At 33.3% G+C, this 26,364-nt stretch overlaps 1 protein-coding gene across 13 annotated transcripts in view; it reads right to left on the bottom strand.

The window, feature by feature from the left end:
• Positions 1–26,364, bottom strand: part of MYCBP2 (MYC binding protein 2) — a 258,986-nt gene that overhangs the window by 156,794 nt on the left and 75,828 nt on the right. For 11 of the 13 annotated variants that reach the window (XM_038569798.1, XM_038569801.1, XM_038569797.1 and 8 more), the window contains exons 18-21: positions 18,089–18,196; positions 11,860–11,979; positions 10,488–10,569; positions 2,321–2,438 (exon numbers count right to left, since the gene is read on the bottom strand). In XM_038569798.1, coding sequence (XP_038425726.1) covers positions 2,321–2,438; positions 10,488–10,569; positions 11,860–11,979; positions 18,089–18,196 — 428 coding nt within the window. The other 2 variants (XM_038569796.1, XM_038569802.1) reach the window with 2 other exon arrangements.

Below are 26,364 nucleotides of genomic sequence, written 5' to 3' on the forward strand. Positions count from 1 at the left end.
TTGACTATATACCTTAAGCTGTGGGGAAAGAACACAGGTGAGAGGAGGCAGGAGCAAGAGTGACAGACAAATCCTGAACTCCTGCTAGTGAGTTTGTTTTATAGTGGTGTGGATAAAGCAAGTATAAAACTAATTTACCCAAATTCTAGGACTGAGTGAATGAGAAATAAATGCACTGATATTGTTAGAAGCCATAAATCTTACTGAGGAAGAAAGGAAACAAACATGGAATGGGTCAAGGTAAGAAAGACTGTGGGTATGGACTGGAATTAGAAGTACTGGTGTGGTCTTATGATTTCTGAAATACATACATGTATGCATATATATGCACATATATGTGTATTGGAGATATATTCCCCACTAAAAAGATCCCCTGTTCTTGGAGAAACAGCTGAATCTAGGACCAATACAGAGAAGCCTGAAATAATTTGTTATGCCAGGAAGTAAAGAAGTGCCCCCCAAATGAAGGCTCATGTCATAAGAACACAGGAGTCAGCTGAAAGGGACTCTGATGAAATCTAAGACAATCTATGCATCTAAATAATTAAGGACAGTAATGAAGAAAATAAAAATACATGCATCTGTGCCAAACAAATAAGAAGGGCTACTGCTGGGATCCCTGGGTGGCGCAGCGGTTTAGTGCCTGTCTTTGGCCCAGGGCGCGATCCTGGAGACCCGGGATCGAATCCCACATCGGGCTCCCGGTGCATGGAGCCTGCTCCTCCCTCTGCCTGTGTCTCTGCCTCTCTCTCTCTCTCTCTCTCTCTCTGTGTGACTATCATAAATAAATAAATAAAAAATTAAAAAAAAAAAAGAAGGGCTACTGCTTACAATAAAATGCAAAGGGCCACCTGGTAAATGTGAGAGGGTGCTGGAGTTGGAAAATCATCATTTTGCAATTGTAGTAAAGACTCATTTAGGCAAGAACAGGAATCTAAATCTAGGAGGAAATTGTATGAGAAGCAGGTGTCTTAAAACTGTCTTATTAAAAGAGTCAACCCATAAACTGCTTATTAGTTTCAAGAGAAAAAATACTAATTATGCAGTAGCAAAATCAATTCAACAGCATTTTCTAGGTGATCAAAAATCACATCACTAATGAGGGGCAGGTGGGCATTTTGTGCCTAGGTGTGATGCCTGAGGAGAACATAACATCACTTACATAGCATTTTGGCTTGGAATGCATAACCTGAATCTAAACATGAGGAAATTAATCAGAGAAACAAAAACAAGGACCATTTTATTAAAAAAATAAAAAAATAAAAATAAAAAATGTCAATGCCATCATTGACAAAGAAAAGGTGTGGAAATGGTACAGATTAAAGAAGCCTAAAGAGACATAACAATCAGATGCAATACCTGATCTTAGATTGGATGAGACCAAAAAATGCCAAAAAATAATTATTGGATCAATCAAAAAAAAAAATACAAACTGAAGTATTCAGGAGTAAAGAATCTTAATATATGCGAAGTTATTCTTAAAGAATTTAGGAAAAGTACACACATCGTGCTTAAGAGAGAACAAGAGCACACATGTGCAAGTGACAAAGCAAATCAAAATGTTACCAATAAGTGAATCTGGTTCAAGAGTATATAGGTGTTCTACATATTATTCTTACTTTTTACAACCTTTCTGTAATTTAAAAGATTTTTTCTTAAAGTTCACATTTACATTTTTAAAAAATCAATAGTTGCAAATTACATCCCAGAGACTTAGGTTATAGAGTTCTGAAGTTACCCATGTCAGAGATGGTATAGGCTTATTAACACAGTCTTATGGGGCTTTTCTTTGACCTCTACTATGCCTGGGCTATACCAAATTCTCAGAGCATTTTCACTCTTCAAGCTTTGGCAAAAAGAGAAAGAGAGCAAAACAGGCAAACAGAGAGAACGAGAGGAAAAAGGAAACTATAATTTTAAACAAATCTAATAAGAAAACTTTTTAAGGCTTTTAAGAAGTGCTATGTTAGAAACAGTTCTATATGTTAAGAAAAAATGAATCTTTGCAAACTATTTGAGAAATAAGCTTTCAAATGACAGAATTGGCTCTACTGAAAGCTTAAAGGATTCTGACCTGGAATAAATATGTCAAAATTCTAATGCAGCTAGTAAGTTTACAATATTCTAATACTATGCAAGAGAAGAAAATTATTTCATAGTAATATCATTCAGGTCTTGTGTGCTGGATGTGGAGACAGGAAATAGGCGTATGCAGTAATTATACACAAGAATTTAACCGAAACCAGAAAAAATGGCCAACACAGACAAACTATAAGACAGTGGTACAATTCAATACTATTAATGCTTAAAAATTCCTTACAGAAAAACTTCCAAATGTGAAGACCTGTCCATCCATTAAAAGTACTGCCGTGTGGTTGCTGCCTGCAGTAACTTGTGTGCTAGGGCCTGGCAATGCTTGAACAAGAGTGGGACATCCCCTAGGTTAAAAAAAAAAAAAAAAATTAAGTCAATTTCTTACAAGACTCAACTGAAATAAAAAGCAATAAATAAACATTGCAATAAAGAATAGAAGAGCTAAAAGGTACTAGGAGTATATTTAGTAAATATTTATTGAGGTACTATCTGCCTGCCTCCATCCTAGATGTCAGATATACAAAGATGAAAAAGATTATTAATGACTTTAAAGATTATTAAAAAGATTCTCTGAATTTACTTCTCTACTTTTGGACACATAATTTTTATTTTTTCTGAAAGGAAAAAAATAATTACCTTTTATAGCAATGGCATGTTAGAGATCTCTATAAATATTTGTTGGATGAAATAAAAATCATACATGACTTTAACAGGAATTCAATCCAGGAGCTATACAAAACAATCAACTTTATATCCTTTTTCTACCTTTTTTTTACTGAGCTATAATTTTAGATTTTAACATAGTGGTTAATGAAATCAGTATACAGTATGATGAGAGGCACTACAGCAGCGGCTGGATACTCAAACTCTAGAGCCAGACTGCCTGGGTATAAACCCTGGCTCCACCACACAACAGCACTATAACCAAGACTACGAACAAGGTACTCATCCTTTCTGTATTTTAAGTTTCTCTTCTATAAACATGGTGAATAATACTAAATAGTACCTACCCTGTAGGGTTCCTATGAACAATAAAGAAGCTCATATATGTCAAGTACTTGGATCAGTGTCTAGCACACAGTTAACCATTGTGTCCATCCTCATATGACTTTATTAAGCATTTATTAACCACTTTTAGTAATCATTATCTATAATTAGTATAATCACTGTAGAAATAGTCAACGTGTAATAGGAGAGCTCTGTTTTAGAGAAAATTATGATAATTTAAATTTTTTTAATTTAATTTATTTGGAGAGAGAGAGCGCATAAGCAGGCAAGAGGGGCAGAGGTAGAGAGAGAGAATCTTAAGCAGACTCCATGCTCAGTGTGGAGCCTGACACAGGGCTCAATCTCACAACTCTGAGATCATGACCTGAGCCAAAATCAAGAGTAGAATGCTTAACCGATGGAGCTACTCAGATGCCCCATGATACTTTAAATTAAAAAAAAAATTATATAAAATATATTTTCTAATGGTTATTTAGGCTGCAATGAAAAGTGAGTTGGAAAGGGCTGGAAACCTAGTCATGAAAATTTTGCAATAATCTGGGGAGTTACAACTAGACTTGGAAGGTGACTAATATGGGGCAGGAAGGTATTCTGCTTATTAAGCAACTAGGTAGATGGTGGTAACATTCATTTAAACCATGAAGATGAATGAGATCTAAGAAGACAATTAGAGAAAAGAAGAGATCTTAATTTTTATTATGAGTTTCTTCTAACATTTCAGGTATAGACAGAGGAAGAGTTCACAGCAATCCAAGACATAACAAAGAGGAAGAACGAACTCTGAGAAAATGTGGTATAAAGACAGTCATTGGAAGAGAAGGTTTCAAGAAGGGGAAAATAATGTACATGCTAAACACTCTAGATACACATACAAATGACAACTTGCTAAACTCTCTAGATACACATACAAATGACAACTTGATTTAGCAAGAAAAAGGTCTCTTTGGTGGAAAATAGGCACAGCACTGGCAGATGAAGAGCTAACAGTGGGGTCAGAGACTATGCAAAACCCCTTCAAGAATCTGCACAAAAAAAGAAAAAGCAAAGAGAACTAACAGCTAAAGAGAAAATGAAGCTTAATGAGGCTTTGGTCTTTTTAAGATGCTAGAGATTTGTGTAAGTTTAAAAGCATGAGTGGGGATTAAAAGACTAAAAATGTAGTTGAGGGAGAAAAAAAATAGAGCTAGATCCCTAAGGAAAAGGTAGGTAGGCTTCATACCATGGATGAGGGCAGGTCCCTCTTTCAAAGTAAAATGAATAAGGAACAAAGAAGCAGTATGGTTGCAGGTAGGTTTGTTGAGTTGGTGGGCAGAAGAATTTCCCACCTGGTTTTATTTTTGCTGTGATGTGAACAGAAGTCATGTGTTGAAAGAAAGAAGGAAATGGGTAAGCAGAGAATTTGAAGATTACAGAAAAAGGTTGGTAGTGAAATGGAACAATCAATATGCAGACCAGGAGTTTTCAACCCAGATCTAGAGGACTTCTAGTAAGTTTATGGAGTGAGTTTCAGGAGATCTGTGAACCTGCTGAATTTGTAAGCTAACCTTTATGTGTATATTCTTATATCTACTGTTCTGAAGAGACCTCACATCGTTCATCAAATTCTTAAGAGGTGTTAAACCAGATAGTTCAAAACTACAAAGCAGAACAATGATTGCTCACTGTAGAAGACCTGGTTGAACCTGGAAATCAGGTAACAATCTGCACATGTATGGTGACTTACTTTTTTTCCAGAAGCCTAGGCTAGACAGTGGAAAACATGGATAGATTGATTCATGCTGGAAGTTTTGCCATGCCCTAGCACTGGAACTAAGAGGGCAAGAAAATTGAGGTTACTGGTAAGAGTCTAGGTGAAGAGAATAAATAACAATCTCTAACTTGGGAAGAAAATAAAGTAAAAAGGGCGGAAGAGAGTAAAAATGTAAAGAGCAGTGGGGAATGAAGTACTGATAAAGTCAAAGGCCAAGTAAAGTAAACCTAAGTAAGAGAAGAAGAAATTATCATCAGATTATGAGGTATTTATTAAGAATTCAGAGTTGGAGCTGCGTTGGATCCAAGATGGGTCCTAGAGGTAACCGCTATGAATGCGGAAGTAAAGTTTACTGTATGGGACTACTGGCAAGGATACAAAAATCAATCATGAGTGTGACAAGACTCAGAATCAGAAAACACTGTGAAACAGACACTAAATTTGTGAATGAAAGGCAACAACTGAATGGTAGGTAATAAAAAGGGAGTTGAGCAGAATGGCCTCCTCAAAAGAGTAATATTTTCTAACTTGTGGATGGAATAATATGGTCAAGAATAGTAGTGAAAGGTAAATGGTTTTCAACTCCGAGGTATGGGGAGTTTTGCCAAAAAACAGTGGCCCAAAGGGCTATATGATAAACGAGTGTTCTCTAAATGTCCAGCAGCAAAGAATAAAAGGAACGTTCTTATAACAGTTAACTTGTCTATAGTCTGCAGAGCACCTTTACATAAAATATATCACTGATTATTAAAATAACTCTATGGATAGATCTTAAGAGCTTAAAGCATTTTCCCAAGAGCTACTGGCATACTTTCTAATATAGTCTTTGAATTCTTCCTATAATCAGTGAACTCATTTATTAAATTATTTTGAAAACGCAGGAAGAATAAAAAAGAGAAATTACATGTGTATGTTTGCATGCATAGTAGGCACACCAGGCATTTTAAATACACTGCATTAGTTCTTCAACAATCCTATGGGGTATTTAAAGTATGGCCTAGTAAATTGCAGTCATGTAGTTGGTAAGAGATGAAGCAAAGATTTCAACCTTGTCTAAATGGTTCCAGATTCTATGATTGGTTACTATATTAATGCAGAATGAAGACAGTCTAGCAAAAAAAAAAAAAGATGAAATAAAAACACTATGACCAAAATTCTACTAGAAAATAGAATAAAAGCATCTAAACTGTAATCTCTCTGCCAATATCCAGGTTAAGGTTTATTGAAAATGGTATTTAAAAAAAAAGTGAAATTCAGACATTTAGAAGCATATTGAAAAAAAAAACAAACCAAAGGGAGGGTTAGTAGACTCATGCCATGAGTGAATGTATAAAAGCTCTCATAAGCCTTTTGACATTCACTTTAAAAAGCAGCACAAAACATCACTGAGGACTTACTGTAGACTAGGCCCTGTGCTAATAATAAGTAAATGACAAGCATGGTCTTCCTGAATTCTTACAAGAACTTTCTGAGCGAAATATACTTACTCCAATTAAACAGAGGAAGAAATGGAGACAAAGCAAAGTTAAGTAATTTGGCCAAGGTCACATAGGCACCAAGTGATAGAATCAGGACCCAAACTAGAGAATGAACTCAGTCATTCTGCCAAGATAATAATACATTAAGTAAGGAGACCATCAATAACATGTTGTTAATCTTTGCCACCATGCATAATACAATACTGACCTTCCATTAATCATACATTATTTTGTGCTATAACAATAAATTCCAGTTAAAAGCACTTGATTACTAGAAACTTTAAAAAAATATCCTCTCAACCATACACTTTATATTTAACTAAGTATCTATTAAATGTTTTTGTGGTAGATAACATGTATGCTACACATGCTCTGTTCCTCCTGGGGCTATTGCTCCAGTTACATGGCCAATTGATTTCTAAATTAATATCACAGTTCTTGTGTCCTGCTTTCCAAGTCTCACACGAGTCAAGACAAACAGGGTAACTAGAGTAGTTACATTAACTGAAATGGTTTTAGCTATTTTCTGTCTAATACACCAGGCATAGTGTGTAGGCATTATTTCACCGAGCTACCCAGTTTAGCTCTCCCTATACCATATGCTACAACACAACCTTCCAGTTCCAACTCAATCAATGGGACCAGGAATGGAAATATATCTGTGGGAAAAGAACAACTTTGAGCAGTTAAAGCAAACCTCACCAGAAAATCTTGATGTATTTTTTTAAATAATTTAAACCTATTATACTTTTGTGAAAATGATAAATTCAAAATACTCAGCATATTGTTATAATACCGTCACCTGAGCAAGTCACTGCAAATGAACAGATGGTGCTCACTGATATAACCAGGTATATGAGACAATGTTTTTAGGTAACCTCTTTATTTTAAAAACTGACAAGAGCACTTTTCTTTCAACAGCCATTACACCTCAATGTAGTGTAGCAGAATCTTGTGCTTATGCTGTTCATTCTTTATATTACACAGTTAAGCTCAGAGCTGTGACTTGACTATAATCATGATTTTCAGTATTTCCCTCCCACTCAGTAGAGACCATGAGATACTGTAATTTGCCACTTATTTTCTGTGGAATGGCATCCACGTACAAAGTATGATGTGTGAAGAAGTGCCCCCTGTTGCTGTACATGACTGATGGTCCATTCATGTCTAACTGCAATGCACCTTTATCAGCTTATACCATGACTACACAATAATAAATAACAGCAATGATGATGATGATAAATCCTCTTCTGTGTCATGAGCCTCAGTGAAAAATAGAAAAATTGCCAAATTCGTCCCCAAATTACAAGCCTGACTCAGTCTCTGCATATCACTGATGTCATTCAGCTATAAAGCAAAGTTATCTGTTGCCTTCTAACACCTGAGATAATAACTGCTCAACTTTGTAAGCCACTGATATTTTATTGTGTCCACGCCCAATATCCAAATGTCATATCCAGTGATATTTGATTAACTACATCTGCCAAAGACCATTTACTCTCTTTCCAAACACAGTATTTGTCATTTAGATTATGATAGCTTTTGTTCACTAACTAGAATTAAAATAAAACACTTAATAAAAAAGATTATGATAGCTTTATAACTCTTTTGACAAGAATATCAAACGTATGTTACACCTATGTTTTTAGTGAGAAATTCAACTCAATGATGACTTAATCATCTCTTCTCATTAGCAACAACATTCATCAAAGTAAGGACATTCCATTACATACCCATTTTGTGTACACTGCAAATAGATCTGATCCTGCCCTTCAGGGACAGACAGTGAGTGGTTCTTAATCCTGATGAACATTAGAATCTGGACAGCTTTTAGGAAAACAACTCTTGATCATATACAGCACTGCCCTTGTCTCCATCCACCTCCCACCCCAAACCCCACATCTCAATATATGCTTCTTAGAAATTCTAGAGGTAGAATCCAGGCATAGGATTCCTGAAGTTCCCTAGATAATTCCAATGTGCAGCCAGGATTAAGAATCACTGGTCTTGGGGGATCCCTGGGTGGCTCAGCGGTTTGGTACCTGCCTTCGGCCCAGGGCGTGATCCTGGGGTCCCAGGATCGAGTCCCGCATCAGGCTCCCTGTTTGGGGCCAGCTTCTCCCTCTGCCTGTGTCTCTGCCTCTCTCTCTGTGTGTCTCTCATGAATAAATAAATAAAATCTTAAAAAAAAAAAAAAAGAATCACTTATTTTTACCATATAAATGGCAATAACTACATTCTGCCAGAGTAATGGGGTAGTCTCAGAACAGTAAAAATCCTGGATTTTATCTAATGACTAGGGTAATTCACTGGATATAAAAGAGAAACCATATATGTCCAGTTGATTGATTCTGGCAGGTATCTTACGACTGACTATAAGAGAGAATGAGGCAGAGTGGAGATTCACAAAAGAAAGAAGGCTCTTATGGCAAAATAAATTGGTAAGTCAAGTCTGGCCTGAAGTTGCTATATATTATTTCCAGACTTGATCAGTAAGGCTGATTTCAATGGTGGGGCAGCCATGTATGTGGATCACTTAGATCTTTGAAAACCTGCTTCAGGGAGCATAGCTGACAGCCTTAGAAGCTGTCCCTTTGGGTCCATGAGGCCATTCTTCCCCTAGGATGCTGCCAGCATATGTCTGAGCATGGTGAAGGTGTAATGCTGGACCATCCTGCCCAATCTGGGGCTCCTCCAAAGGCAACTTCAACTTGAGGACACCCCACTACCTGCCTGAAACTCTCTCAGAACTGCACTTCATTTTTTTTTTTTTTTTAGAACTGCACTTCAATGTAAACACTTCAGACTTGGTCTTCCTTCCTGCCTCTCACAGGGGTGAGACCCACAATGTGGCTGACAGTGCTTATTCCTGCTCTTTTCCCTTATTCTTTGTACATCACATCCTGTCTTGGCAGCTTCTTCTTGAAGTCCTAAACTATTAAAGATGGATTTTCTATACTTTTGGCCAAAAGCACTCTCACTATATTAATCAGGTTATGGATTCAGTGGTTAAAAGGAAAGCCAAAGTAACAAGGACTTAAGCAAGACAGAAGTTTATTTCTCTCTCAGCCAAGTATCTGCTTGTAAGAAGGTAATGTGGCAGTTCTATGGTGTCAGGGACTCAGACTATTTCTATCTTGTAGTTCTGCCAGTCTCAATACATGGTTTCCAAGTTATGATCACTAGTTCCGGCCCCCATACATGGATTCCAGAGAGCAAGCTGGGAAGGAAGGGAAGGAAGAGAAGGAAATGGAAGAGTACTCCTCTTCCCTTTAACAGTATGATTCCAAAGCACAAATCATTTTAATTCATATGGCCATATCTTGCAGCAATGGAGGCAGGAAAATGAAGTCTTAAGCTGCATAGTCATGTCACCAACAAAAACTCTACTACCAAATGAAGTAGGGAAAAATGAGTATAAGGCAATGTCTGGTAGTCTCCATCATACTTAGTTCTTCACTATTCTGAATAAGTCAAATAGTTTCTCTAAGAGACCACAGGCTTTGTTTAAAAATTACTCAAATGCTTCCATGACTTCATGTTAATATTAGATCAAAATTTCAAAACAGACAACATCAAGGAATCTGAATGAATCTATTGCTAATTTTTAAAAATGCAATTTGGGGATATTCACTATCTTTTCTATTGTCACTAACAGCCTTTGAAAAGATAAAAAAGATAACAATTATTAAAAATATAGTAGGATTTGGTGATAATCATAGTCACTCTTACATTTTAAATGTATAAAATATAAACCAACTTTTCTTGTTTTTAATTTTTTTTAAAGATTTTATTTATTTATTAGAGAGAGAGAAAGAGAAAGAGAAAGAGAGAGAAAGAAAGACAGAGGGAGAAGCAGGCTCCATGCAGGGAGCCCGACATGGGACTGGATCCCGGGTCTCCAGGATCATGCCCTGGGCTGAAGGCAGCACTAAACCACTGAGCCACTGGGGCTGCCCCCAACTTTTCTTTTGAAACCACAAAATTATCTATCCTCACAAAAGCACTCAACCACAAAAATCAAGATCCACCAATAATTTATGGGCCACATTTTATAAAACAGTGGTACAAATACAACTTCAAGTGTAGAAATACATATTTAAAAAGAAAAAAAAAAAACTAGTAACTAGTATCTTCAAACAAAAAAATCAGAGTACCTGGAATTGACATCTCCATGTCCTAGCTGCCCATGCTGCCCATATCCAAATGTATAGACATCTCCATTTTCCATTAAAACCACTGAAACCAAAATAACACAGCTTTACTTTTTTCATGATATGCACTTCATATATCTATCATAACAATACTGAAAGCAGTATAACATTCACTATTTAAAATTTATAGAGCCATTAAAATGGGTAATTGATATTGATGGATAAAGAATATATGGTACGTATATAATGTAATATTCAGCCATAAAAAAGAATGAAATCTTGCCATTTGAAACAATATGGATGGACTTAGTATAATGCTAAGTGAAACACTGACTGCAGAGAAAGACAAATACCATATGATTACACTCATATGTGGAATTTAGGAAACAAACAAATGAGCAAAGGGAAAAAAAGAGGTTGAGAGAGAAAAACCAAGAAACAGACTATAGAGAATCAACTGATAGTTATCAGAGGAGAGCTGAGTGTGAGGATGGGTGAAATGGGTGATAATTAAGGAGTACACTTGTCATATGAGCATCAGATGATTAAAATAAAAACTAAAAAAAAAAATGGATAATCAAATCACAATTTATATTTAATAATTTTAGTTCTGTAAAATATATTTGTAGGTTATAAAAATACATAATATTTTTTCATAATACATTAAAATTCTTATAAATACCCTTTAATAACAGTGATATTTATTAAGACAAAATCTGGGTAACTGTAAAACCTTTTAATAATGAGTAGAAAATTCCATAGAAAATAATGCTCTCTCTTATCTAGGATAGTCATATAGTAGTGGATAGGTCTGAGTTTGGTACAATTATGCATAACTCCAGTGAGATGTCAGAACTTTAATATCTGTCAATCCTTATCAAATAAGGAAATAGATTTAGTATCAAAGAAAGAATTTAACACTTTATTTTTATAAAGGTCAAATAGTACAACCTAGACTAAACAGGTCAAATGTCAATAATTTACTAAGAATTTAATTACTTTCTACATTTTAAGAAAGAAATTCATTGATACACATTTTTCATTGAATAGTAGCAAAATATGGGATCGGATGATAATCACAGAATCCTAGAGTTCAAAGAGATTTTAGGGATTATTTCATCTTCAAGAATTTCATTAATAGAATTATAAAATAAGTCCATCAGAAGATAGATTAGAAACCATATCTCTAGACAAGTACCTATTCTATCATGACACAGTTTTTAAAAGATTCTGTAACAAAGTTTTTATAGATTTGAGAGAAATTGCCATTCTACAGCTTTTAACACATACTTAATAGACTACATTTTTCAAAACTAAACAAGTTATGTAGCACAATTGTAAAAATGTAGTTATACCCTAAAGTTCCAGCTGCTACCTGAATGGTGAAATCCACAGCTGACTTGTACTGCCCGAAGCTCACAATCAAATCGCACAGAGCCTGGAGGATATGTTGTGATTTTGCTGGCATCCTTTTCTCCTCGTTCTCCACTTCCATCTGTAAGTGTTATAATTTGTGATTAAGCCATTATTCATGTTCAGAATAAAACTTTAAATCAGTTTACTATGGAAGAACAAGAGAAAAATGTTAAGAGAAACAAGCAAGAAGAATCTGCAGCTGTTAGAAGTGATAGATCAAAAATCTACCTGCAAAGAAGCAATTCTGAAAAGATATACTATATACTTGTTTGCAAATATCACTAAATCAATAAAAACAGAGATAAGATTTGGTTATGGGTAAAACCTATTAAGCTAGTCAGTTATGTAATGTAAATGGGTCATTAAATTATACAAATAACAAAATTCTAAATAGTTTACATGGGAAAATTTAGTTTGCATAAAAATAACTGCATGCAAAGTCATTTAACAATTATTTTAAACTGAGTGATAGTGTTAGTACTAGCTACTTAAAAAAAAAAATTCCTAGTTGACTTGCAAATCACTTAGATTTCCCAAACACATCTCAGAAAGGCTACCCTGTCCATCAATATTGCTACACTCAATTGAATTTTAAAAAATTTATAAAGACCAAAGAGCTTTATCCAATATTTTGTAATCCAATGGCTGGCTCCCATTCATCTTCCCTGTCCCACCTTGCCCCTCAGCCATTCTACTTTGTGGTCTTCTGGCCCACCAATGCTACTCTCACCCAAATTTTTCTGTTTCATTTCTTCTTTCCTCCCTACTTTTTTATAATTTCCTCCCTTGCACTTGCTTCAAGGATTTCCTTCCACCCTTACTTTTTATATTTGACTTTGAATATTCTGGCATTCTGACCATAAAATAAAAACCACATTCCAGAATATAAAACTTTAGTTTGGAATGTGTAAGTAAGGGAGGGAACTCATTTTTCCTAATCTAAAACTATACATCACAAAAATATGATCTCTATTATCAAGATTCAAATTCCTTGCACATGAAATAAATATAAATCTGGAAGGAATTTCAAAAGGTCAACTAGTCTAAGCCACTCTCATGTGGTATAGCAACTCTAATAAGTACACATGTGGATCTACAGACACACATTTTTAATTAAATCTGAATTTTTATTGCCCATTTTAGAATGCTAGACAGAATAACATCAAATCCTTTCATATTCAATGTTACTCTTTCTTCTTTTATCTAATATTTCTAACCTTTAGTAACAATCCAGGTAAGACAAGATTGGCCTAAATTATGAGTTCCCTTTTTATAACTAAATTTGTATTATTTAAAAAGTCTTTAAACTCTTTTATAACGCTAGGACAGTAAAACCTCACTAATTCGGAATAACAGAATGGGTTGGCCCATATGACTTACTGAAAAGGTCTTAATCATAGAACATTTAGATAAAAATTCAGTTTTAATACCTTCAAGCAGTACAGATTATCAGTTATAAACTAAATGCTACAATAAATAAAATGTGGTTACCTACATTATTCAAAATAGGCCTATATTACATAAAAATGTACCATAAACATAAAAGTCCTTTAACATACAAGAATTAATTGCTGGACCCAGAGGTTGAAGGCACGTTGAAGGAATCCTTCATTTCTTGAGCCCTTGGTTTGAAAAGCTAGTGATTTTAGACAGGTTTCCCCTTATAAGTATGACCCTGAAAATTCAGAGGAAGAAATTATTTTGAATTTTTTACTCAAAAAGATCACAAATACTGCATCTGAAGTATAATAAATTCTGAATTAGTGAGAGGTTTTACTATAATAGGATAAAGAAAAGGATTCCTCTTTTGCTAAATTACCTAATGTGGGTTTGCCAAATTAAATCTGCAAGAATGAATGGGGTAAAAAAAAATCACATTTTGTTTAAAACTCCATTCAAAATGAAATACAATCTTAGTTTGGAGACTCCTCATTTTGGAAAGGCAGTAGAATGGTTAATATAAACAAGAGCCTATACAAAAAGGAATAAGAATTATCTAAAAACTAAATAAGATGACAGATGTATAGAAATTTTACAGCTTTATCTCAATTGGTAAATCTAATTATTAAAACCAAATCTCTTTTAACAGAGAAAACAAACTGTGTTCATGATGTTGTCAGAATTAACTAAATCCAATATTACAAGTATCACTCCACTTTATATAAATGTATTGATGCTTAATTAGAAGTTTTTACCTTTGAGTTTAGCATTTTGCCCTCTCCTGTGAGTCAGAGATTAATAAATATAGACACAAATCCCACAATAGAGGCATAGCATCAGGGAAGGAGGAAAAAAAAAGCCTAGTAATTTACTGATTAAAATCATAGTGATTAAAAGAATAGTAGTTATTATTTAAAGGTAAAAATACCAGAAACATTTTGCTCAAGTTCATCTAAACAAACCTTTATCTAGCTATATAAAATAATCTCTCAAATATTACAGAAGGTGAAAACATAAGTGAAAAAAAAAAAACAGAGATGAAGTTCTTGATCATTATCAGCAGGAAGTGGAAGAACTTTTTTTTTTTTTTGGAAGAACTTTTAAAATACTTATCTGTACCTGGTATTTGATGTCATTTAAAAAAATCAAGTATACTTCTAATGATTTAGAAATTTATAGGTTATTAAAGAAAAAAGGTACCTGATTTGTAGACAAAAATTCAGTATCAATTCAAGAATCAGCAAGTGAAATACAGCAAGATTAATCCTGCTCAAGCTTATTATTCAGTAAAGTGATAATGAGCAGCAATAAAATTAATCTCAGATTTGCAGGAAAAATAATTAGGTCTGAATATTTAAGTAATTGGCCATTTAAATATAAGCATATCCTCAGTTTCCTCTAATATGAGTATGTTCATACATATGTGATATTGAAACTATAATTAATAGCTATAAAGTTTTGACAAGTATGTATCTAAAATACTGTGTATATATACATATATATATGCTACACTATTTGTGCATATTTGTGCGCACACATAGAAAAAAGAAGATCCAATATTTAAAGGCTCTAGCTTTTAATTTTAACCTTTACTTAAATCTACACTTTCCTGGGTAATCTTATAGTCATGCATATCACAATACTGTCATAGGACACAGTGAGCACTTTGAGCAAAATGATTAAAAACAGCAAAGCACCTATCAACTGTGATTCACTATGCCCTTGCTTTGTGCTAAAGACTGTGAAAATTTAATTAGCACAGTGGATAAGTTCTTGTGGGCACTGAGGACGAAGAGACTTGAACTGGAATCCTGTCTCTACGGTTTGCTAGTTGTATGGTAACTGGACCCTGGACCTTCTTTAAGCCTTTACTTTCCCATCCATGAAGTAGCAATAATGGTACATTACCTGACAAGGTCCTCATGGGGATTAAGTGAAATAATACATAAAAATTGTTCAATCAGTATTCACTACTGTGGCTTTTTAAAAATCAATACAGATGAGATCAGTATTGTTACTCTATTTTGCAGCTGGGAAAACCAAGGCTTAGAAGGGTTAAGTAACCAGCCCAAAGTAAGATATAGTAGAGCAGTTTTGGAGTTTAATCAAAAACAAGACTCATGCATTTTACCACCACCAAATGGCTGACATCTTAAATCTTTTGTAGAAATAAACTATTTCAGGACTAAAACTGAGGATTAATTCCAAAGGCCATTAACATTTTCCTTATACCACACCATTTCTAAATAGAAAAGAGGTGTAAAATACACACAGATGTTTATCAGTGAGCCTTGGGGGTTTTCACATTAGTCACTTCAAGCCAGATTTCAAGGTGTTCCTAACCAGGAGTACTGTATCAAAATTTTTTTCTATGTAAGGCACTGAATAGCAGAAACAAATGTTAATCCAGTTATCTGTTTGAAATATAGTCTATGGCTACATTTCTAAAATTATTTACTGTATGTTTTATGGATTATATGTTATACTTAATAACTCAGCCTTATATATTCTAGTTTGCCTTTAGTCAAAATTTGCCTGTAACAGGATGGATTCTGTGATCTCTGAATTCTCTCCAATCAGCCAAAACCTCTCCAACTTTCCATCTTAGTACTCACTTCTGTTAACAAATAATCCCACAATTCTTATCCTCCACATACTCCCACAAAAAAATTAAGAGTTGAGACAATTTTAACTATCACCATTCTACAATTTGTACCACCAGTACAATTAAATGTAAGGCAGGACACAGCAATTAATAGAGTAAATTTCTCAGTGGAAGACAACCAGGATGAGAAAAAAAAAAACAGAAAAATATATGTAGGAAACATTTACTAAAAGACTATGATTGTAAGTAGCAAGAGTATAAGCAGTGCATGGCAAGATGATTAAGTGACAGGGACAGTGAATGCAAAGGGAATAGGAAGAGAGAATGTGTGGGTATACAGAAATTAGTGAGTGGTAAGTTATGTTCTTTACATAAAATAAAGTACCATTTGATAAAATATTACTTACACTTTAAATTCATTTTGGTGGCAAAAAGATGATACTGTTTCACTCTATAAAACCATAAAACCTGATAAAAACACATATGCATACACACAACTAGCTGTATACTGTAAGACCACAAGTAAGTTCTTCTAAAGAGGTTGCTAAAAAAAATGCACTCTTGTTATAAAATATATCTGTGGCAGGTAAGATGAAGTAAGGCTAGTTATTGTTGAATACCTCCTACAGCTACTCAATGAGACACTGTAAACTGTCTGTTTTAAATTTGTAACCATAGTCTGCATTTAGCATTTCATTTTCAAATTCTGCAAAAAAATAAAGATGTTAGGCCATAAGATACTAACATGTAGCTGAAAAAGTTTTAAACTGTTTTCATGAAATGTGAACATTTAACCTCAGGTAAAGTACTGAAAAAAATTCCACTTTTCATTAACTGGGGGTAAAAAAGGACGCTGAGAAAATCCATTCTAATAGTGGCGTGGTATCAGAGATTCTGGCAATAAAATAATTTACATAGTATACCCCAAATAACATTCCTTAGATTTAAATATTCATGGTGTTATTAGAGCACTCAGTAAATAAAGCAATCACAAATTCTATGTTAATCACATTAGATTTAAAATATTCTCAATTTTTATTTCTGTAGAATATATCTTAAATAGTGCTCTACCTGTGCTTTGACTATTAACAGGTTTTGTTTTGTGTTTATGCTTTGAGTGGCAAACTGATAAACTGATAGAGGCAAATGTAAATAAATAAATTCGATCTTAATATACTGCATATGAAAGTCTAAAAATAAAATTAGTCTGTAACAGTTTAGTAGAAAAGAAAAAATAAGACACAAAACAGGTTAATTTGTCTACATGGAATGTATGTTTCTAAAACTTCCTATTCTATTTTGTGGGTATATCCTGAGCATTTAAGAAAGCAGCAACTATAAAGTATACTTGTCAAAGGGCCCCTGATTCACATGCCAGGATTCACGGCAGAATTTATATACAAATTTATAAATTCTCTGCATTAAATTCTTTCCTGATCTTGGTTGGCCCATAGCTGTAGTTTAAGAGAGAATAAGCTTGCTTTAGGAATATTTTTAAGTAACCCAGAGCTGTGAGATCTCAAAGAGTGATACAGAAATAGATTCCTAGTCAACTCACAGACTTGTCAAGACCTCTGACAGTTTTTGAGGACTAGAACAGGTCTATATAACTCACTCTTTGCTTACACCTATCACCATTTAACCCTCAAATACCAAGTAATTTGTATGTGTTGTGTATATAAACTTCAAAATTAACACAATGGGGAAGTGTAGTAGCAGTCAACTCATTATCACTTTATACACTGAATTTAGTGATTTTGTTAATTCTAAAATAAAGCACACTTTTTTTAAAAAAGATTACAAATTGTCAGATAGTAGTCATCTAAAAGCAAATAATAAAGGATAAAAAACAAAGCAATAATGATTTCCACCCTCCCTCAACTTTATGAAATTTGAAAAGAAATGGAAAAGAAAAAGATAAACTGCAAAATGTCTTCTTTATTAAAGCTAACAAATAAAAAGAAATGAGATTGACAGTCATTGACAAACAGTACATCTTTCAGCATGTTCTTTCTCCTCAGGCTATATAATGATAGAAGCAAAGTAGAAGAATTAGGTTTGTGCATTTTCCCAGAGACAAAATTCAAATGAGTGGAAGAAATTGGGAAAGTATCCCACCTAATTGATAAGGAAGACCAAATACCTTTGTGCTTGTCCCGTTTATGCTTTAGCTGAGCTGGATGGGATCTGAGTCTGGCTAGAGCCTGTTCTCGATGGTTCATAAAAATAGGACCAGCAAATACAAGGGGGCCTGAGGAGAAACATTTTGTATGTGCATAGAAAAGCTCACAAAATGAAAACACTACAATGAACAAAAATAATTCAAACTAAAAAGCATGGAAATTTATTCTTTACTGTTTTAGACATTTTATTTTTCTCTCAATTCCCCCACTTTAATCCCCCACCCCCATTTCACACATAAGTTTTAAAATCTAAAATATAGTTGATAAAGTAAAATTTTTTATACTTTTATTTTAAAAATTGTAAAATTCTATACAAAATTATCAAATAGTTACTAAGAGTCTCAAGTACATAATTGGAAAAGTTCAATTAAAATAAATCAAATGATCTTACAAATATTTTTAATATCATATATAGTCAAGCTTAGGTAAATGAAATATTCATAGAAAACAAATATCTTTCCTATTAAAATAACAAAGCCAACTAATTTTTAAATTAATGATTAAATTTTAACAAGGTCTTCAAGATTTAAAATCCACATCTGTCTTGCTACAAAACCAAGATAGATGTTACTGACTTAACTACATTCTGGTATACAGATAGGTAAACAAGATAGCAAAAAACAAAACCAAAAATCACTATGATCTGATACATAAATATAACATGTGGACACCCATTCATGTACATGCATATTTATAAAATCTACTTTATGAATACAGGATTATAGAAGCTGTATTTAACTTTCTAAAAAATATAAATCTAACTTCATACGTGATTTCTTTAACAATATATACAAAATCAGAAACAAGGATAAGCTGAGCTTCATATTGATGCTGAAGAGGAGAATTTAACCCAGGTAACATTTTTGGAACATTAACGATTCTCTGATAAAATCATTTCTTTCTGAAGATCTTCTATTTACATAGACATACATACAAATATAAATGCACATTCATATAGATTACAGTTCTTTCCACTTACATCCATGAAAAAAATCAATAGCACAATTAATTTCAATAAAAATTATAATCTGCTTTTCCCTATTATGGTTTAGCTTAAAAAGAAGGGAAAATTTTAAATTATATCTTAAAATTTCAGTTCTTTTCTTATAGAACTATATCTTCCTTGAGTTTGAGCAACATCAAAAATGCCTGCAAATTTCAAAACACTCTAAATTTGACATTAAGAGAAGTTACAGTATTTGAAAGGGGAATTGACAGTATATAAGCAGTGAATGTTTTTAAGTAAAGTCAGTTTTTTCTTGATTTTCTAAACCTCTTCAGGTATAATTAATTTTTCTAACAATGGAACAAAATAAAACTACTGCCCTATAATAAAATTTGACAAATTCAAATTCAATACCAAAGTACTTTCTTTAAATATTAAAAAATGGGTAGGAAAAATATTTTTTAATTATGTCCTGAGATAGATAAAATACAAGCAGCACCAATTCTATAAAAATTCAGGAATAATATATTCTATGATTACTATAGATAGAAATATACTAATTTAAAGTTAACAGAAAAATCAAATATTATTTCCTAGTAATGTAGTAGCAGTTTTCAATCTAAGATTATAAATATGAACAAAATGTCTTATTTCTTCAACATGCATTTTTCAATTAATTCACTAAAGCAAATAATATAAATCACTCTAAAAAGCATGAGACACTTTCCAACTACCTGAAACAACTGTAAATATAAAAATAACAATAATACTAAGTTACATTACCCTTTTCTGATTTCTATGGTCTGCTTGGGATTTTATTTCTTCTCACAAAAATAGTATACCCATAATATTCATAGGTACTTCTCAGTAAATTCAATCTTGTTAAGAGTCTTTTGATATAAAAATTTAGAAGCCCCACAGGCAATCAATCATGCCTAGAAAGTATACCATTTGAGCTCAATTTAAATTACCACTTATAATACCAGCCTATCAGGTTCTAAAATACTTGACTGACTCATGGACTAAAATAATTTTTCCTATAAACATAGTTCAGTCATTCACTTACTTGCTATTTTTTATCTTTAATGTAACAGACACCAGGTATCATGGATATTATGACAAAAACAAAGATCTCATTAGAATTTAGTCCATTAGGGAAGACAAAAACTAAGAACTGCAATGTTATATATAATAAATGTTATAAACGAAATCTGTATACGTCCTGAAGGATGAAAAGTGATCCATCAACTTGAGTGAAAAAATGAGAAAAAGTCTGCCAAGAGAGAAGGAAGGAAGAGAGAGCATTTCAGGCAAAAGAAACAGGATTTCTAAAAGCATGCAGAGATTAAAAAAATATTGTATGGCCATTAAAAACACACACAGCTGAAACAGATGGAGTATAAGGTTATGAAGCAGAAAGTGGTGTGAAATGAGTTTAGAAATACATATGAAAAACAAGTTAAAAAACTTTTTCTACCATGAAACTTTATTTTAGAAGTGATGAGACATCCATGAAATGTTTTTAATTACTCACAAAAACATATTAAGTATCGACCAATTTCAGGCACCACACTAGGTTCTGGAAACTCTTGGAAAAACAAGACATCATCTCTGCTTTAAGAAGCTCACAGTCTAATGGGGGGAGGAGGGCGGAGTTTATGCACAACTCAAGAAATTAATGACTGTATGCTACGACACAATTAAGCACACTGAAAGGGCAGCCAGCAAACCTTACAGGTGGGAATGCAGGGAGTTTCAGGGTATAAGAAGAGATACCACATAAGCTAAGACTTAATAAAAGAGGTAGTAGAACTACAAAGGTTCAAAGATATGGGGGAAAAAATGGGCACAGGGAACGGGAAAAGAGTCAGAGAGATTAGGCTGTAGAGAAATCCTTTTAAAAAATTTTAGGGATGCCTGGGTGGCTCAGCGGTTAAGCGTCTGCCTTCAGCTCAGGGCGTGAACCCAGAGTCCCAGGATCGAGGTCCACATCAGGCTTCCTGCATGGAGCCTGCTTCTTCCTCTGCCTATGTCTCTGCCTCTCTGTGTGTGCGTTTCTCGTGAATAAATAAATAAAATCTCTAAAAAAACACTTTTTTAGATTTATTTCTTTGAGAGAGAGAGAGCACACAAGCACGTGAGCAGGGGGGAGGGGCAGAGGAAGGACAGGAAGAGAGAATCTCAAGCAGACTCCCCACTGAGTGCTAGCCTGATGCAGTGCTCAATCCCACAATCCTGAGATCATGATCTGAGCCCAAATCACGGGTCAGATGCTTAACTGACTGAGCCACCCTAGCGCCCCAAGAAATTTTTATGCAAGTTTTTTATGCAGAAAATGCTTTTGTGCTACTTAAATTAGCACTGTTTATGTTTTACAAAAATTAAGAATACATATGATGCTAGAAGAAAACACCACTCTCATACATTAGTCTTGAGAAGATAAACTCCTGTAACATTTCAAAAACAATCTGAAGCAACTGTTAAAATTTAAAACATAAATACTCTCTGGCCCAGGTATTCTATTTCTGGGAAGGTCTACTATATAAACAAAGCTCCAATACACATGGCTATAAGTTTAAGAATATTTATTGTAGAAAAACTCACAAAAACCTGAAAAGAACCTAAATGTCCATCAAGAGAATAATGGTTGAATAAACTGCAGTACAGTCATATTACAAAATGTTATGTAGCTCTTAAATAGAATGAAGTAGATCCATATTTATTTAGTGTGTACTCATGATGTAAAATGAGAAAAAGATGCTGCAAAGAACTGTATATATAATACAATCCCACTTTTGTAAATAAACATTTGCCTATACTTTTACACATGTGTAGATATTAGCACAGTAGACCTATGTGTTGATACGTTATAATGGAGTATGATATGCAAGTATATCCATTAGACTAAACCTCATTTGCTTGGTAGAAAAGAATGGGAAGGTAAGGTAAGGAACAAAAAATATAATCAAGATATAGAAATGTATATACTATCACATTAACCAAATATGTAAAACAAAATTGTCAGTGACATAACTACCAATGTATAAAACATGATTAGAAAATAAAGAGAAAATAATAAAAGAAATTAAAGGATAGGTTTGTGAAAAACCTCTGACTTAAATTCCTGTATTACTTTAAAATAGCATTGCTATAAAGCCCCCAAATTTTCTAATATTAAGGGAAAAAAAAACAGGAACCAATATATATCATTGTATGAAATAAGACAGCTCAACAAAAAATACACATAAAAATAATTAGAAGAAAGTACACCAAAATTCTACCAGTGGTTATCTTTGGATGAATAATTATACTGATTCTTTTTTCTGACTTATTCCTATGTTTTCTAAATGTTTTATATATTTTAATTAGAAAAGGACTTCCATGTTATATTGAAAGCTAATACTGGAAAACATAATAGTTTTAGAAGCTTAAAAATCAATAGCAACCCCAACTCAATTAGTTTGAAATTAGAGACTATAATAGATTTGTTTTTACATTCTAACTTGTAACTGTAAGAAACTGATTTTTTCCCCTATTGAAATGGAATGTCTTATTCTATAGAAGCTGTGGGGTTCTTTGTTAAAAATTAAGTTTTGTGATCAGCATCCCAATGTGAGAAAAGCAATCAAGTCAAAGCCAGGGATGAAAAGAATCAAACTGAAAGAGAACAGAAATGTACTAAATAAATAGCCCACTACTACCAGCATCATCATTAACATTATCATATTCTTCATTATCAAATACATAAATTAGGGCTTAGTCTATGTCAGGCATTTTCATGCATATCATTTAATCCTCATTAACATCCCTACTCAGGTATGCACAGTTGTAATCCTTTATTTAAAAGTAAGGAAAGGGATGTTCAGAATGGTTAAATTCCATGGTCATACATCCCCAGTAAAAGTGAAGAGGCCAGGATCTGAACCAAAGCCTAATTTCAGAACCTATGCTCTGAACTGCCATGCCATAGAGCTTTGCTAACCACAGAAACTGTTATCCAAGTGAAACTACTGAGAGTGAGATTGCCTAAACAGTCAGCATAAAATGAGACTTCCCAGGGAAGCCAGAACATAAGCTCACCTCCTATATAACTCCCAATAATGAAAGTTTGACGACACTTAGGGGAAAAGAAAGAAGGAAATGTAGCCTCAAACATTATTTGAACTTGGTTTTCCTTACAAGAGGGCAATGAGAAGGAATATAAAGATCACTGATATAATCACTCTATAGTTCTTCTGATGAGTTAAGAGAGTTCCACTTAAAAATTCCACTGAACAAGCACTTCACCTATAAAGTTAATAGTTAATATAAGACTCAAAGAATTTAAATATTAATCAATCCTGTATGACCTATAAAGCTAAAATTTATCACAATTGTCACTGAAATAAAATATGTAAACGAGTAATATATTGGTACCTGAGAATATACACTTAAGAAAAACATCTAAAAATTCATATTAAAAATGTAAGACTAAATTCCAAATTAATAAAAATGAAGTAATAACATTGCTCTTTCAGGTTTCAATAGCACATTCCATTATATAAGACTGTGTCATAAACAGCAGCAGCTAAATTTTACCAGTAGGCCTGAGGCTGAGCAAAGCTTTAATACAAGAACTAGGTGCTAAAATTCTGATCAACTTTGAAAGAACACAAACTTGATAAATAGTAGGAGGAGACAGGTTAATCAAGTAAAATAATTTAATATAATCTAATCCTAAAGTTCTGCAATTTCAACACAGGTAAAAGCCCATTACTAATGAATATAATTACTAACTTACACTAAACTGTTAGTATCTAAAAAGTACCAAGAAGAGACTAAGGAAAAAAAATACAAGTATGTGATGCAGTTAGAATACTAAAAATTTATTTTATTTTGTTTTGTCTTCCATGTTAACAAGACAAAACAAGACAAACAATTCTCTCTAGCTCTTTAGCAGAATGCAGAAATTCGGACTCAGGCCAGGTATTCTGATATAGAAGGTCCATGGAACCGACTGAACATCACTACCCTGGAACAGCAGTTCTCACACTTTAGCACCAACAGAATTACCTTTGGCTTGTTCAAACATAGTTTGCTGGGCTCTGCTCCCTGAATGTTTCATACAGTGGGTCTGAGGTGGGTGGGACCTGAGAATAGGATACTGTAACAAGTGCTCAGCAATGCTGGTCCCTTTGAGACCACTTTGAGAACCACTGTCCTAACATAATGAAAAGCACTGTACTTGAAAGGCATTCCTCCATCCAATTAAAATAAAAATATTTTTGAGACACCTGGGTGGCTCAGCAGTTGGGTGCATCTGCCTTTGGCTCAGGGCGTGATCCTGGAGTACTGGGATCGAGTCCCACATGGGGTTCCCTGAATGGAGCCTGCTTCTCCCTCTGCCTATGTCTCTGCCTCTTTCTGTTTCTCTCATGAATAAATTTAAAGATCTTTAAAAAAATAAATAAATAGGGCAGCCCGAGTGGCTCAGCAGTTTAGTGCCACCTTCAGCCTATGGCGTGATCCTGGAGACCCGGGATTGAGTCCCACATCAGGCTCCTGCATGGAGCCTGCTTCTCCCTCAGCCTGTCTCTCTCTCTCTCTCTCTCTCTGTCACATGAATAATAAAATCTTTAAAAATAAATAAATAAAATAAAAATATTTTTTAAAAAGCAAAGGTAAAGTATAAATGCCTTAGAACTAGTCTCTATTTTTTTAGGAAAAAATGACTGAAGTTTTAAAACATAACTCTTATTTTGTTTATAAAATAATACACACACTGGAGATTATTTAGAAAACAAATTGTAAAGAACAAAAATCACCTATAAAGTCACTTTTAAGAAAAAAAATCACTACTAACATTTTTGTATTTACCTTTCTAGTTATTTCCTATGCAAGTATAGAGATATCTCTGTATATATTTTATTTTGTTTCCTTATAAAAATTTATTTTCTTAAAAAATTTGTTTTCTTATAAAATTGCTGGTAATGGAGTGCTGGAAAAGAATATAAAGATAGTATCATAAGAGTATCATATCACCATACTGTTTCTTGATTATTTAATATGGTGTAAGAATTTCCTAAAGTCACTGAATAAGAATCTGCAGTCTTTTTAAAAATGGATACACAGTTAAAATTCTTTAAAATTCTTATTTAAAAGAATTTTTACAAAATAAAATGTACAAATATGCTTTCTTTTGCATTGTACTATATTAAATGAAACACATGCATATTGTAATATATCTCACTGCATAATTCCATTGTAACCATGGCAACTGTGCAAAGCAAAGACATGGTTCTAATATGCACAAATTTCAATACCATGTAAGGTAACGAATGCCATAAATAAGGTCCATAATGAAGATCCTAACCCATTAGTACATATTGTGTTTTAACAAATGAAAAAGGATGGTATGTGTAAGAAAGAGCTCAGCCAAAAAATAAAGATAAGACAAAATTTTTGTGCACCAATACCCTGAAGAAGCCTTTCTATATACTGAGGACAATGGATGAAATGGACTTATCAGAAAATATATACCAACTGCTTACAACATAAGTCTGTGTTTATAAAATCAGATACCGTAAAATAATTTCTGTAAACATTTAAATAATGGAGTTTTTTAAACCTTTGAAAGGTTAATGTTTTTAAGGTCTATGACACATTTTAAAATAAATGGCAAAAGAATATTTTGCAATCACAAAACTTGCTGAACTAATGAATAATCAATGTTCTTTTACTTCTGATATACAGAAATATACTACAACTAGAGAAGAAAAGCTTTTTTACAGAGGGATAAAAAAAACTAACACAACACACAGAGGAAGTAATTACATGTCATCATAAGGATTTGCTATACTTTGGTTGAAACATTAGAAATTGCTGTTTTTGGGGGGTCAATTCATTTGATTCAACCCAATACTTCCCCCAAAAAAGATAAAACAGGTAGTAAAATGATGCACTGATAAATTACCCTTAAACAAATCATATTATTAACAAACGAAATTGTCAATTACTTTATATTATAAAGGCTTAAAACTTAAATTTTACCCTATTTTCTACAAAACATTTAATATGCAATTTCCCCCATATTTAATGTAAATATCTACATGCTCATTAAAATATCACTTTTAAAGGTAATGATTTTATGTACATACAGCCAAACTAACAGCAACCATTCCTGTATCAATTAATCAGGTTGTTTTATCAGATCCTAAAAAGAACAATCTTCAAGTTCCAAGCATGTTTCACAACTTAAGTTTAATGAAAATAGAATTTACCATGTCTGCTATATATTTTGTGATTTATTCT

Source organism: Canis lupus, chromosome 22, assembly GCF_011100685.1.
Source record: "Canis lupus familiaris isolate Mischka breed German Shepherd chromosome 22, alternate assembly UU_Cfam_GSD_1.0, whole genome shotgun sequence".
NCBI classification, from domain to species: Eukaryota; Metazoa; Chordata; class Mammalia; order Carnivora; family Canidae; genus Canis; species Canis lupus.